Source organism: Tamandua tetradactyla, chromosome 15 (assembly GCF_023851605.1).
Source record: "Tamandua tetradactyla isolate mTamTet1 chromosome 15, mTamTet1.pri, whole genome shotgun sequence".
NCBI lineage: Eukaryota > Metazoa > Chordata > Mammalia > Pilosa > Myrmecophagidae > Tamandua > Tamandua tetradactyla.
Genome location: NC_135341.1, coordinates 49,496,118 through 49,512,268, shown reverse-complemented (window position 1 = coordinate 49,512,268; position 16,151 = coordinate 49,496,118). Strand labels below are relative to the sequence as shown.

Below are 16,151 nucleotides of genomic sequence, written 5' to 3'. Positions count from 1 at the left end.
GAGCTTGGGGTACTGCCCACAGGACCAGAAAGCCAGGCTTGTCTTAAGTCTCCAAATCAGGTCCTATGAGCTCCTGAAAGTTTTCTCCATGCCCTGAAGATTAAGGTTCCATGTCTCCAAGACTACAGATGCTCAGAGCAATTCCATGTGTAGTCCCCTAACAGCCCTCCACCCTCTTTTTGTTCATATGCTGCTCTGTTTATGTGTTCAAATTCAATCTTTTAATTTTTTACTAAACAATAATTCAAGATCATGATAAAAAAGACAAAAAAGGTCATGTTAAAGAAAGATTAAGTATAAAGAATTCCCCAACCTAGTTCCACTTCTCATAAGTACCACTTTTAGTATTTGCTTTGTATCCTTCCAGAAATTTTCTAGACACACACACACAGCATATTTACAGAAATTTACAGCGTTTTCGCTTTTCTGAAAATTGCTTTTTGCCTTTAACAAGGTACTTGTTAAGTCTTCCTGTTGTTTTGTATGTGACTGATGGCATTTACTTTTTTCCACTTTTGTGCTATTACAAATGCTTCTGCTATGATTATTCTTATACATGTGTGTTTATGGAATTATGTGATAGTATTTGTGTGATCAATTTCTAATCATGAAGATGCTAAGTCAAAGATTATATTTTACATTTTTTATAAAGTCAAATTGTGCTCCAAAAGCCTATGCTAATTTGCTTTCCCACCAAGAGTCTATGAGAAACAGATATCAAATGTTTTAATCTTCCCTACTCTGAAATTAAAGAATGGTATTATCACATTGATTTCCATTTCTTTATTTATGAATGAGTATGTACATTTTTTTACAAGTTTATTGGCTATATGTCTTCCTTACTATTCCTTTCTTCCAAGATTTTTACTGTGTTATTCATCCTTATAAATTTCAAGGAAATTAGGACTTCCCCCTAAATCTATTATTTATGTCTTTTGACCTTGCTTATAGTCATTTTGGCCAAGAAGAGTTTTAATTTTGTATAGAAAAATATATGCATCTCCTTTATGACTCCTGCATTTTATGTCCTGCTTAGGAATATCTCCTCACTCTATGACTATGATCCATTTTCCTTCTAGTATTGTAGTGGTTTCGTTATTACATTTAAATCCTTGATCCAAATCTGAAATTTATTTTGGTGTAAGACATGAAGTAGCAATCCAGCTTTATTTCTTTTTACAATGGGCAAGTCAGTTGTCACAGCACCATTTGTTAATTCATCTTTTGCACACCCATTGGAAATATATGTCTTTATCTAGACCTCATGTTAAGAATTCCAGTTAGTGATATCTGTTTCCCAATTATGGGCTGGGGATTTGGAGTCCACCACACATATTCGGAAGCCTCATGGGCTTTTTGACAAAAGTCAGGTTTTGAAGGGTAGAGAAAAGATGCAGAGGGACAAAAGGTTTAGAAAGGACAGAAGTTTGGGTGATCATGGCTTGAGATGAACCCTCAAAATCTTTGGGCCCAGTAAGGAAGGCTTCTGGGGCTGTGACCTAAGTGCCATCACTCTACACTCTTGCCTTGTCACACACACACACACATGCTCACAGACACACGGTAGTGTAGCTGAGTTTTTGAAATGCTGAAAGTGGAGAGAAGAAATTTGTTCTCTAACAGCTATGTTTCTATGCTGCTTGCCTAAAGCTTTTTTGGGGGGTGGGCAGGGGGGCCAGGCACCGGGAACTGTATGCAGGTCTCTGGCATAGCAGGCAAGAACTCTGCCACTGAGCTACTATGGCCTGCCCTTGCCTAAGGCTTTTAATAAGCAGCAGTACACTTTTTTCCACCAAAACTTTACAAAGAACATATAAGCAGAACAACTGCTCTAGTTAAAGTCGGTCTGGAGTTTCTCTTGCTCCTTTCTTGCAGTGGGCCCTGAGATCTCTGTCCTAAATTCTGAGGCTTAGAGGGTTCAGTGTACAGATGCTGAGCCTGAGAAATCTTAAGTTTAAAAAAAAAATTTCATGTCCCGAGAAGAGATACTAAATCTATAATATTCGTGAGGGTGTGTGGGATGGGTGCTCCAAAGGAAATAGCCTTACTGTTTACTCCACATGGTTGCCAGTTCACTGCCAGGGACAGGAAATTTCAGATTGGGATGGCGAGCCATGGTCCCTCCCCATACACTGCACCCCCAACCCCGCCTCATGACTCCCACCCAGTCCCTTGTCCCACAGAACCCTCTGTGTGCTTTTTGAGAAAGCTATGTTGTATAGGAAAGGCCTTTCTTGTTCTCCAGCTTTATGATGTCTTGAGAGAAATTTGCTTCAGGACATTTTTAGTTAATGATTCTAGTATCACCTGAATAAATCAACCGAAGTCATAAAGCACCATTGCAATTATGTACAGTGTTCTTGCATGTTCCAAGGACACAGCTGTTCAGAAGAATTCTTAGGAATGGGCTAAAGAATTTGTATTAATCTGAAGCCAAGCTCACAGAGAAGCTGCATGCATTTAGGAAACAGGCTGAAGATTAATGGAATTGACCCAGCTCACATCCTGGCCTTGTTCTCTACAGCACAGATGCAAAACCATCATAATAGGAGTCTATTAAGGCTTAATAGGAGTCTCACCATTTTCCCTCTTTTCTGTCTGAGAATACTAGTAAGGCTTTTTTACTTACTGTTAATTCAGAGAACACTTCTAAAGTTAAATATGCTAAGAAAGCAATTTTTATTCCTTGGGTTTGGAAAATAACGGAGCCACATTTGGCAGATCCCTGATGTTTTCAGATTTGCTAGGGATAGAATTTCTAGATCCTTATTTTCCAGGCTAGAAATTACATAACGTTAAAATATTGTTTTAGTAGCATATAAATGCATAGGGACAGAACAGGGCAAAATACACATTAAACTAAAATAGGGGGACATCTGGGAAAAGGAAAGGAGGACATGGAAAAGGGAATAGTTGTGACTTACTCAGATTTCTATATTCTTTACAGTGAGAATGCGTTATTATGTAATTGCATAATAAAATTAAATTAAGACAAATTTTATTCTGTTTACAAACATGCTTTCCTCTGTGGTCCAAACAACAAAAATAACGCAAATCCTCTCTCTGTGTTCACTTGGAGAACTCATCACACCCTGCTTTTAACAAAACTTCTTGTGAGTTTATTTTAATGTTTTTTTAATAACCTGCTAACTCACTGATTTATAATGAAGAACAGAATCCTTTCTAGGACCCGAATTTCATGCTCCCTATAGGCACATCCCTTCTGCATGCCAAAGGGTGAGGGAAGGCTGCTTTGTGAGCCTTAATTAGATCTAAGGGAGTCTGGAGGCTTTAGAGGCTCTTCCTTCTGGATTATGCTGGAAAGGGTGAAACAGCCATGCTTACTTTGCTAGACAGAGTCCCTGCCGAGTTAGAAATGCTTGTGTCCTTACATGTAGCTTCTTCCTGGTCAGCCCTCCACTGTCCCTCCCTGCCAAGGTGATTGCCATACTTTAACCTATTTTGTGTGTATTTCATCCACTATTGAACCAGCTAAGGTCCAAAATTAATTTTAGGGCATTGACTAACATTTGGTTTAAACAAAAAAAAAAAAAAAGAGAGAGAGAGAAGGAAGGAAAGAAAGAAAATGGGAAATATTTATTAAATGGGATTAACTCTTGATTTCAATTGATTTTTGTTTTGATAAACTAAATTGGCCATTCTTTGGTGGCTAGTGAGAGATATTTTCTTGTGTTTTGTTTTGCATCAAATACTGAACAGAGCTTGAACTTTTTGCAGGGCAGAAAATTAGCTAGTTAACATTGGACTCTGCATATGCCACAGAGTAAACCAAAATACTTCAAGTCATTTCTGGAATGAAGCAAGACCAAAAGAAATAAATACTTTGAGTCAAGAGTGAGGTTAGCTGAAGATATCTAGCATTTTATTAACTCTTTGTGACCTCTTTATCACGGGATTAGAGACAGCTACTACAAAAGACATATAAATAGGTTTTCTGGGTAACACGCAGCATGTGGATGAAAGAGCTTCCAGAGACACGGATCCAAGAAGTAAAAATGCCACCTTCACTCCATATTATACCACGGTGACGCACATTGCAGGGCACTGTTCCAGGACCAGTTTGATTTGTTTCCTATTATTTGGGTCACTTTGGATTGTATTTTACTGGTGGGTCTGTAGTTCCTGCTTTAGAATTTTGAAAATATTCGTCTCACACACACACACACACACACACACACAATGGTTCCAATATAGCTCTAAAATGCACTTATATACAACAATGAATTTCAGACAAAATAATGACCCCAGGAAATTGGTCTGTACTAATTGGTATTATAATTAATCATTCATTCTTGTGTAGACCATTTTAATAATAATGATACTACCATGTATGTGCCAAATAGAACCCACAACACTTTACTTCCATTATAACTGATAGTAACAGCCTTTAATGGTAGGTGTTACTATCCCAACTTACAGCCAAGAATATCGTGTTGTATAGGACACACTCAGGTTTGTCTGGTCCCTAAGCCTAAGACCTCATAGTAATCATTCTGATAATAGTACAGTATTTGTTTGGTAAAACTTTAATTTCAAACCATGTATTCCTATTCCAATAGGAATTCCACAATATAATTGACCAGGCATTTACATGTATGGTTCTTATTTATGACCTTATTAACATAGTATAATACAATATAAGGGAATTAGTTTGTCTTGTACATAAAATTAATAATACTGGCTTTTTTTTTCCCTTTAGCCACCAGCTAGATACCTCCTTCCAGAGGTGACGGTGCTTGACTATGGAAAGAAATGTGTGGTCATTGATTTAGATGAAACATTGGTGCACAGTTCATTTAAGGTAATTCAGCATAAAAAACAATCAGTGATCTTTGTGAGTTGAACAAGTCAAAATTAAAAGGATGAAAGCTTGTGAATGTTAGTATATGACTTCGCTGCTCATAAAGAAATCCCAGTAACATTGCTTATTAATGCAGGTGAACATTAACTAAACCAGTTGAATATTAACATAGTTTGGAAAAGAAAACACTGGGTGGCCAGTATCACTGAGACCTCATTCTTATTTATGAGATTTAGTTTTCCAACATTCTAACCCCTGAAGAAATATTTTTCAGGTGACACAAGGCAATCAATGTACCATTGTCCCAGGGCACTGGGTATGCTCATCATGGTAGCCCAAGTGCTGTCTGTTTTATTGGGAGGGGCAGGGGAACCACCGTTGGAAACTGTCAAATGACTACTCTTCTGGAAATTTTCCCAGACAAATTTTAAAAGATGTCCCACTCTAAAGAAGGCTTCCAGAGTTATAGTATTTGAATGGATTCAGCCATTTTATTTTCATGAAAATATTCATATTTTCATGAAAAGAGGTTGCTAGGTTTTTTTTATAAGCCCTATAGCTAAATGACTTCCCCCACGAAGGGTGCAGAGCTACCCTGAAGTCAAAATAAATATCTGTCCATCTGTCTTACTGTCACATTCATCACTCAGCATCTGCTATTATAATAGTAGAATTTTAAATTACCAAAGCAAATTATGAATTAGCAAATTACTAAAGCAAGAACAGGTGTGGCCTAGTAAGAAATGAATTAACCGTTTTCCATTTCTTGACATGAAATAAATTGTTTGAAAGAGGCAGATGATGAAAAAGTTTGAAAATAAGGGATTGGTGTGTTGGGGAGCATAAAATAGAGGGTTAGGGTTCTAGTCCTGTTTGCTTGGGTTATTTCTGGCAGTGGACCCACCCTACTGTTGCTTTGTTAGTTAGATCACATTCTTCTTTTTATCCCCAGCCAGGGACTCCCCTTACTTCTCCAGGAGACATGAAAAACACCACCCATGATAGGGTATGTGTCTCTCATGAACCATAGTCCTTCCCTGCTGGTTATATGAGAAATGGAAGAACCATCAAGCTTGCCTCAGTATCTTTCTACCCGAAACATGCTTCCTTGTGGCTACTCCTCACTAAACGAAGACCTCCTGATAGGACAAGGTCAAGCAGTTATGTTTTAGTTCTTTGGGAGTGTAGATAAGGAACCAATCTTACCTCTAGCTGGGAGAAATGGCCTTGTCTGGCCACTTGGGGCATGCAGGTACCCCCTCATTCCCTAGCAGCTCAAGGTTCCTTCCAGGGTTGGTCCTGAGGCTACAGTGGCCTTCTGTCCCAGCTCTGCTCTGGACAGCATCGGGAGCCTCTTCTCCCCTGGGGCAAGTTGCTCAGGACTTCTTAAGGAGGAAAGTCCTTCAGAACAAGAGGCAGTTGCCATTGTAACATAGTGAACATCCTCCCAAGCAGCTTTGGGAATATGGGCAAAGCCAGCCAGCCCACCCAAATTACTGAGACTTCCTGGCTCCAAAGACAGAGCCTTGGCAGCTCCTGGTGTCTCCAGGGCCAGCTCAGAGGGCACTGATGCCACAGGCCAATGTGAACAGCATTTCCTCATTTTTCCCCTGCTCTGGCCTGCCTACTTTTATATACAGAATATTCCCTCTGAGGATTTCAGATTCTTTTGGGAATCTGAAGGCTGTGAACCCTTTTCCCTTAGAAGTGTGCAGTTGTACAGTGTACAGGCCCTCACATCAGGCTCCCTGGCTTTAGCAGAGCCTCTTTTACACCAGCACAAGATGAAAGACCTGGTGCCTGCTCTAAGCTAGGGAGCGGCTCTTCTCTCTTAATATGCTCTATGAAAGATGATTTCACAATCTAAAACCTTGTGAGAGTTTCTTTGGTCAGTCTTTCCTTTTATTTTTTTGGCGTGATTCTGTATTTTAGTTGTGAAAGTATAAAATGTTGAAATTATCCTTAGCCTTGCAACCCTGTGAGTAAATAAACTGGTGGTGAGTCTCAAGTACTCTACTGAGTACTTAGTAATGGGGCTGGGATCTAACTTTTTTCACTTTTTTCAGTCTACATTTCAAAGAAGAACGCTTATGTGTACAGTGTGGGGCTTAAAGGCAGACCCCAAATCAGAGTCTGCGCTGAGACTCCGTAACTGAGCTCCACCACGCCTAGTGGCCAGCACACACATTCTCCTTCCCCGTCTCTCTCTTTCTTGTCCCTGGGGTTGGCAGACTGAAGACCCTTTGGGTCTATTCATTTGAGCCATTTCCCACCTAATTTTGTGGAATTCCATTTAGAATTGTGTTTAAATCCACCGTTGGAGTCTTGAGTGACTGCTGAAGAATCATATTTGAATTTTAAATGTCATTAATTTCGTCAGAGGTATTTTAAATATTCAGAAGTTTGTGGGTTTGCAGGCAGTGGGCTGTCCCCAAAGGGCAGGAGAAGGAACCACCAGGCTAGACCTTAAGTCACTGATTGTCAGGACTAGATGGAACCATGGACACCCATCAAATCTATTGCTATAGCTTTGGAAGAGAGGGGAAACTGAGGCCTGGAAATGGGAAGAACCTGCCCAAGCTCGTGTCTGTGGCCTCTAATTTCACCCCTCGTGTCCTTGGCCCTGCTTTGGGTCTATGTGCTGAGCATCCTCTGAAGAAAACAAGGCCGCCTGCACTCATGGGTCTGTTTTCCCGGGATTAGCACAGTCCTCTGGGGCCATAGAGCACTCACCTCCTCTCCCAGTGGCAGTAGTGGTTCTATATCATCCTAGCAGGGCTCTGGGTAAAAGCTGGAGTCTCCCAGGAGCCCCATCCTATGGCCAGGCCACCCTTTGTTATAGAAGCAAGGCAGATGATGAAGAGGTTGGACCCAAGATGCTGAAATTGTAATGATATGCAGAACAGGAAATAATGTGCTTTCTGCTTGTGCTTATTTTAAGGAACCAAGGCATGCTTCAACATCCTTCTCCTGAACTGTTTTTTCCAATTATCAAAACATTGGTCCAGGCAAGCTTTTTTCTTGCTAAAATTTCCAATTTTATTTTGTTCTTTCAGACGTATTAATTATGGTTTCTTTTTGCTCTAGCCTATTAGTAATGCTGATTTTATTGTTCCGGTTGAAATCGATGGAACCATACATCAGGTAAAGAATCAAAGTTAAATTTGAGTTTCAATTAGCATTTTTAATAGTTACATTCTCTATAAAATTTCCATTTCAATAATAATTTTATTACCAGATAAATGTATTATACTTTGTATAGTAAGTACAGTGGCTTTCTGCTTATTTTCACTCAGGTGATTTATTTTATACCAAGTTTATAAGAAAAGCTAAAATCTGCTTGTAAATATTAAATATGGTTGCAAGTTCAAATAGTTCTTTGATTTGATGCTGACTTTTAGACATTTCTATATTCCCCATTGGCCTTGCCTGATGGTCTAATTAACTTCCTCATGTCATTGCTTTTGGCTACTCTTCTAGCAGGCAGCAGGAAAATGCCGCCCGTCACCCACATCTGGTGGATTCCTGGGAAAAAAGTGTTCATTTCAAATGCCACCAGTTCCAGACTGATCTTGTCATTCCTGCATGGTTCTCTCCAGTGAATCTTGCAAAAAACTATCCCCAAAAAAGGGGATGTGGGGTGTGAGGCTGCTCTGAAAAATGATGTCATAGTCAGTTGGCATGCTTCTTAGTTCTTTCTGGTTTTTTCCCCTTATCAGCATGAAGCTCCTCTGGAAATAGCTTCATTTGTGAACATATTGGCAACATTGTAGGAAAAATAGCCTTGGGGTTGAAGAGTGGGAGAGAGCTTTTGTCCCGTTTTCCACAGGAATGATATGACCATCTTCCTTGTCAGCCCCAAGGTCTTAAAGAGAATATCTGGCCTAACATGTTTATATCCTAGCAAGGAAAATCTCTCTCGGTACTTGAGTGACAACCAGATGTCTTTCCTTAATGATCTCAGTAGTCTCTCTTTGGCTCTTGAATGTGCATGTCAGATCTGACAAGGCCGTGTGGATCAGCTAATCCAGCCACCTCACTGTCCAGATGGAGAAACTGAGGCTCAGCCAGAAAAAGTTGGGTCAGGGTCAGGCAGGGGAAGAATTAATGAGAATCCCAGACTCCTGCCTCCTGGCCCAGGGCTCTTTTCCTGATATACAGAGTCTCTCCCCTTCCCTGTTCTTGCTTTCTCACTTGTTCTCCAGAAAGTCCAGCCAGGAAACAGTCACTGGGAAAGGCAGCCTTGTCCCTAGCTTCTGCACACTTCATGCTTTTAAAAGCCATCAGGGAGCCCAAACAACAGGCACTTGGGCATTAACATTTGCAAAAGTATCAGCTGAATTAACTCAGCATCTGAGAAGCAGTTAAGGCTTCTGCATTTATGCATTTATTATCTTGGCTCCTGTTACAAAGTGCTTTCAATGAGACAAAGGAGAGGCTGCCCAATAGCACGGCAAGAATTAGAAGAGAAATTAATCCTCAACATCATGTGACTGTGAGCACGACCCCCCGGGACCTGGCCTGCTGCAGCTGGCCCATTCTTGCAGGAGCCACCCCAGCTCTCCCAGCCTCCCTCCTGACCGTGCTTGGTGATAGAGATCCAGGGCCCCAGGGCTGGGGGTCAGAGACATTTCTGTCTGGAGGGAGTGAAGCCATGGGCACCAAGAGCAGGAGGATCAAGGCCCTGGCGAAGGCCGTGGCCTCGTTCAAGTAATCCAGGATAGGCTGTGCAGGACCCAATGGGCCTATTCTTGGTTACTTGCACGGGGACGCGGGCCTGGACGCTGGCATCTGGGCCCAGGACCCTCATCTCTGCCAGAGGCACCTGCACCACAGTTCCCATCTCAGTCCCCTGCCCTTTGCATGTAGCAAAGCTTGCTTTCTAAGCAATACTGCTAGAGAAACTAAGGGTCTCAGGCCATATATATTTGCTCTGCCTCCCAATTGTCAGTCGTGTCTTGAGTGATGCTGACACTGAGATGTGGGGAACGTGTAGCTGTGACAGCCACAGTCCCTGCCCTTGGCCCCCACCCTGGCCTCCCAGCCCCTCAGAGCCATGTTGATACCCACCCCACACCATCCACTGGCCCCTAACTCCTACCACTGACCCATGCTTGCCCCACTTTTTCAGCTGCCTTGAGTTTCCTGCAAAGTCCTTGCTCTCCTAAGAGCCTACTTCTGGCAGGTCAGCATGGAAAATTACTTGGTTCTGTGTAGAATTCCTCTACTGGCAGCACGTTTTCCACGTGGTGCCAAGCCCCCTGCCTCCCCTCCATACTCTTCTCCTGCAGGACGGTATCCAACACCCTCCATCCGCCATTCAGGGCTCACCCCAACCCACTCCTCACACTTCATCTTCCACCACTTCTCCCAGCCCCCATCTTCCTCTCTTCTCTCAACTACCTCTCATGAGCTGGCCACACAGGGTTCTGACCACTCTCTAAGTCCCCAAGTATCTTCAGGCCTCTAGGCCTCACGCTCATACTATTTCCCCTACCTGAAGACTTGCTTCTTCTCATCCTTATGGGTCTTGTGAACTCCTAGTCATCTCTCAAGATCCAGGCACAACGTTACCTTCGCTGTCTCCTCCCTTGAGAGGCTAATTGTCCTTAATATATCCCTCCACTATGACTTTTACTGTACTGGGTTTACTTTCGTATGTTTTACTTTGTCTCTTCTAGACTGTAAGCTCTTTGAGGTCAAGGCTATGTTTCATTCATCTTTGAAATTGCTTCAGATTGAGCACAGAGCTGGGGCTCAGTAAATATAAATCAAATTTAATGTTAGCAAGTTTGAATTATTTTAGTGAAGTGGCTAGTTTCAAGTGGAATTTACTCAAGTTTGAATGAGTTCTTCTGTCTCCCCCCTTCCTCTGTCTTCTCTCACCAGCTTTGCCTTCTCTCCTACCTTCTTACTTGTTTCCTCAGATTCATTCAGGCTCCACAGTCAGGAGCCCATGTGCAGCTTAAACCTGGGTTCTTTACGACCATACCCTGGCCTGGCCTGCCCAAAAGGGATCCACAGCCCCATCACGCTAGGAGGAACTACTGTGCTTCACTCTGCTCTGAGGCCCCTCTTGATGGCTGTTTCTTGGCACCTAGGCTGGTGTCACACCACCAGAAATGTCTGTTTCAGTCACCTTTTTTGGTGTCAAGTAGACAGCTTCCCAAGCTACCAAGGAAGGCACCTCTTGCAGCATTACCAGGCACCTCTTGCAGCATTACCAGGCCTACATGCACTTCAACTGGAGGCCTTCCTTACTCAGAGCTGAAGGTGGCAGAAGGACCTACCCCAGGCCTGCTAGACCATGGGCCAGGCCCAGAACTCTGAAATGGCCTGTGTCCACACAAGGCCTGACCCTGAGCAGGTGCCAAGAAATACATGTGAAATGAATGAGTTGTTTCACACAAACATGGCACAGCCCTTCCTCCCACTGGTTTGGAAAATCCTCAAGACCCTCGGTACCACATCAGCTTCCCTTTCCCTTGAGAGGGGCATCTACATTGAACTCAGGCCAGGAGCCCAGTCTGAGGAGTAGTCTGTTCTGATGTCTCACATCTGACTGTAACCCCTTACCTGCTGTGGGCCTCTATATGCTCCCTACAGACCTGGGGATGGGAGGCTGGAACCCTTTTAGAAAGTCTTCCAACAGTGGGCATTTGGGCCCTGGCCATCCCCAGCAGCCACTATAACCAATGAGCTTGCTGTTTCCTGCCATTGCAGGTGTATGTGCTAAAACGGCCACATGTGGACGAGTTCCTCCAACGGATGGGACAGCTCTTTGAGTGTGTGCTCTTCACCGCCAGCTTGGCCAAGGTGGGTTCTGCTCCCAGCCCTTCCAATCCCCACCCACTATCTGTCAAGCAGCTTTTTGTTAAGGTGGGGGAAGCTGTTTCTATGGTGACAGGTTCCCACCCCAGATGGAATAGATGCAGGCCATGTGCACAGTGCCAGCCTGAAAGGCTTCTAGGTTACCATGGTGACAGGAGCACTTGGAACAAATGCTCCATGAAGTTGCTGCATGCACCCACCTGAAGCTGGGTCGTCCACAGGCCAGGAAATCACAGACGTGTCCAGTGTAACTGAGAAGAGACAGCTACATGCAGCAGACACATAGGTGTGCCTCTCATTCATTGGTTGGCAGCCAAATGCTAGAGACCAGGCCTCCCTACCCTTGGGTTAGCTTACACAGGTTTGGGAGCGAGATAAGTGTCCACACGCATGGACTAAATGAGAGTTTTGGTTCTGCCCTAATGAGCTGCATGATCTCAGACCAGTTATTTCACCTCTCTAGACTTAGTTTCTTCTATAAATTGGGGATAATTTCATCTACGTCATAGAGTAAACCAGATGAAATAACACGTGTAAAGGGCTAAGCACAATATCTGACTCATTCAGCAAGTATTCATTGAGCTATATTCCATATAGTGTGCTGGCCACTGTCACATGGTATTTCAGTTTCCCAGGCTGCTAAACTCAGATACCTATAGAATGGGTTGGCTTTTAACAATGGGAATTTATAAGCTTACAGTTTTGAAGCTGAGAAAAATACCCAAATCAGGGCATCATCGTGGTAATGCTTTCTTCTGAAAGACGGACTGCCAGCAATCCTTGACTCCTCTTCCACGTGGCAAGGCACATGGCAGCATCTGCTGGTCTCTTCCTTCTCTTCCAGGTTTCATTGCTTTCAGCTTCTTGCTTCTTTGGCGCACGCTCTCTCTCTCTCTCTGTATTCATTATGTTTATAAAGAATTCAGACCCACCCTGAATTGAATGGGTGGGCCACACGTTAACTGAAGTATACTCCTCAAAAGGTCCTACTTAAAATAGGTCCACACCCACAGGAATTGATTAGATTTAAGAACATGCTTTTCTAGGATATGTACAGCTTCAAACCACTACACCTGGTAAATTCTTCTTGTTGTCATTATTTATCATCATAATTTTTTAACAGTGGCCAAATAATTCAGGCATGTTGGTCCTATAGCTTGGTACGAATCTCTGACCCATCTACATTGGCTCTGTTTGACCAAATAGAATGGTTTCTTCGCTGTGTCCCATTGTTTAGAGAAACAAGTAGGTTCATGGGATCCCCAATATGATCCAGTCCCCGTTTCTTGGGTGGGGCAAGATTCCTGTTCTGTGTACCAGTGACAGAGCCTTGCCCTGATCATTTCTCAAATCCTGATTCTGATGGCAACCATTTGTTGGTAGCAACCAACAGTGTCTCCATGGACACCTCGGGTACCCCGAATGGCTTCAAAGATGAGCTTTGGGGGGCCCAGGTTAACTATCTGCCAGTCTCTGGATAGCTCCCTCAGGTGCCCTCGTATCCAGCCTCCCTTCTTCTCCTCTGCATGTTAGAGATTGACTCCGGGTTTCCAGATCTTCTGTTTTTCTAGCCTGGGAAGTCCTGGTTTGGTCCATCCCTCTGTGATGACACAGGTGAGAGAGCCCCCCACCTGTACTGCACTCACCCAGCCTCAGGTCAGCCCATGAAGCTTGAGCCAGAAAGAGGGCATCCAAAACCTGGGCCTTATTTTTGCATAGTAAAAAGAGCTTGTGGCCTCAGGGAAAGCATTTATTTTCCCCCAGTAGGTAATCTTGCAGATAAATGATACCAAGACTAATTGTGTCTGTAGCATCAATGGCTCTTCTGACAGGGCTCTGGGATGCTGAGGAGCCTGAAGTAATAACCAGAGAAATAACAAGCAGGAAGATTATGTCAGTGTTGATGGTCTGAGAATAATTTTTTCTTGGGTAAAATTGAAAATACCCTTGTATCATCCCCAACACTAGCTTAAACATCAGTGTTCAGCCTCCCCTCCTGGACTGCCTCCATCTGTCCCTCCATCTGTCTCTCTAACTCCTCTCTCTGCTATTCCAGGTTGGCTGAGCCAAATCAACTCCCAAGTATAGCCTTCCACCCTCCTTCCTCCCTGATGTAGTTGTTTTGCTGACAGGTGGTCACTCCCCAGTTTTTGGCTCTGGGCTCAGTTCCAAGGCCAGTAGCCTTGGTGAGACCCTCTGCCCAGGGGCCTGTAGGAGCCCCAAGTTGACTGTGAGAGCCCTTCAATATCTGCTCCTTTGCCTTACATTCCTTCCTCCATTCATTCATCCATCAAATATTTATTTAGTCCCTACTATGTATCAGGCACTGCACTAGGTACTAGAATAGAGCAAAGAACAAAGCAGACAAAGGCCTGCCTTCAAGAAGCTTACATTCTCCACATCCATCTCTAAGGCCTGGAACCCCAAACTTAAATGCTTCCTTTAAAGATGTGCACAACTATCACTGTTAGTGATTATGAGTAAGTTAATCATCTCTTTCCATATATAGTCAACCCCATGTAATCTACCCATGTAGCCCTTGACTGCTGGTCTCACCGGTTGAAAACCACAGTACCCGGAGCCCTCACTGCACTTGGTCACTAGAAAATACAGACTTTTCCTGGGCTCTACCTCCCTCTGGATGTCCTTCTCCCTCAATGGGGAAGGGAGGACTTTGCAATGGAATTAGAGCTGCTGCTGATGCTTGTAGCCTTCTAGCTGTGCATCCTGTAGCTGTGCCCACTCTGTACTCAGGAGCTGCTGTACATCCCCTGCTGGCCTTCCTAATTCCACAAACCTCAGGTCCTCACCCCCTGCCTGGCAGGGTCTCTGGGCCCCTGATGATACCTGGCTGTCCCCCTCAGTTCAGTCTTGGTGGTGAGGTCTGGTTTGGAACTATTTTTTTTTTTTTTTTTGCCTCCAGGATTAACTACTCAATGTGGCCCATTCTTATGGACATCTTCATTTATAGGGACTTTCTCTTGGAGACCTCTTAATTTCTTTATCAAGTTGATTCTGCTGTAGGGAAGATCCCTACGTAAGAGAGGGCCAAGCAGAATAAGAGGGGCTCAAGCTCCCTCCCCTAAAATTCCTGGCTCCAAGTAAATGGGAGTGGGTGACTGGGCTGGTCTGACCCGATTGCCCAGAACACCGCTAGGGGGCAGCATGGCCTCACGCCATGCAAGTGAGATTCAAAGTGCTCTCACTCACTGACCAGTGAAACTAGTATTTACTGAACCCTGCTGTGAACTAGGCACTCTGTGAGGTGCTGGGGATGTAGTGGTAAACATGGCAGGCAAGACCTAGGCCCTGACAAAGAAGATAAAATTATCCCAGATGGCCGTGAGCTCTGTGAAAGAAATTACTATGAGGTGATGAAGAGTATCCAGAAAGGAAGGTGGATTCTAGACAGATAAGGTGAGCCAAGACCTGGAAAACAAGGAAGAGATAGGGGATGGCCATGCAGAGAGCCAAGAGAGAATGTTCCATGCAGGGGGAACACTGGTGCAAAGGTTCTGGCTATGTTGAAGCCCATGTGGCTCAAGTGGCTGAGACAGAGCTGAGAAGTAGGAGAGATTGTGCAGCTGAGATCTGCAGGATACCACAGGAAGGAATGTGGGTTTTGTTCCAAGTGCAGGGGGGTAGACAGTGTAGAATTTTAATCAGAATAGTGACATGAGCTAACATATATTTTCCAGTGGCCACTGAGAGCTGAGAGGTGAATGGGCTGGAAAAGAAGCACAGCAGGAAGAGGGAGACTCTTTCAGAGGCTCAGGCAGCCATCCCAGACCAGAGATTACAGAGGCATAGAGTAGGGCAGTGGCAGTATAAATAGAAGGATTCAAGTGGATTCAGGATATTTTTGGAGATGGAACTGACAAGGATTTCTGATGGATTGGATATGAGAAATGAGAGGAATGGAAGAATCCAGTGCTGTCTTACCTATAAAAAGAGAAAAAATAACCAGGATTCTCAAGTATATCCAATTATCTAAGTCCCTTTTTTGGAAAAAAAAAAAAAAAGTAATATAGTTCCTGCTGCAGTAGGTCAGGGCTTCTGGGCTCTTTCAGGCACCCAGCCTTCATTGCAGCACCTGCTTTCCAGTATGCAGACCCTGTGGCTGACCTGCTGGACCGCTGGGGCGTGTTCCGGGCCCGGCTTTTCAGAGAATCCTGTGTTTTCCATCGTGGGAACTACGTAAAGGACCTGAGTCGCCTTGGACGGGAGCTGAGCAAAGTAATCATTGTCGACAACTCTCCTGCCTCATACATCTTCCATCCTGAGAATGCAGTAAGTAGCCCCAAAGAAAGAGAATGCAGGGCTCCATCTGAACTCTCTGTCCTGCCAAGCAAGCACCACTTTCGTAGCACCTACAAATGAAGGTCTCTTGGCCTTTTCCCTGGTGAAATCCCAACTCTGCCGCTTAACAGTTGCATGACCCTGGCCAAGTTATTTGTTATTTAACCTCACTAAGCCTCCGTTGCTTCATCTGTCAAAT

General features: G+C 43.8%; 1 protein-coding gene across 2 annotated transcripts in view; it reads left to right on the top strand.

Moving 5' to 3' along the window:
* CTDSPL (CTD small phosphatase like) overlaps positions 1-16,151 on the top strand; it is a 115,577-nt gene that overhangs the window by 92,367 nt on the left and 7,059 nt on the right. For both annotated transcript variants that reach the window (XM_077129815.1, XM_077129814.1), the window contains exons 4-7: positions 4,721-4,822; positions 7,910-7,966; positions 11,546-11,638; positions 15,758-15,943. In XM_077129815.1, the coding sequence (XP_076985930.1) occupies positions 4,721-4,822; positions 7,910-7,966; positions 11,546-11,638; positions 15,758-15,943 (438 nt within the window). The remainder of the gene's footprint in view (positions 1-4,720; positions 4,823-7,909; positions 7,967-11,545; positions 11,639-15,757; positions 15,944-16,151) is intronic.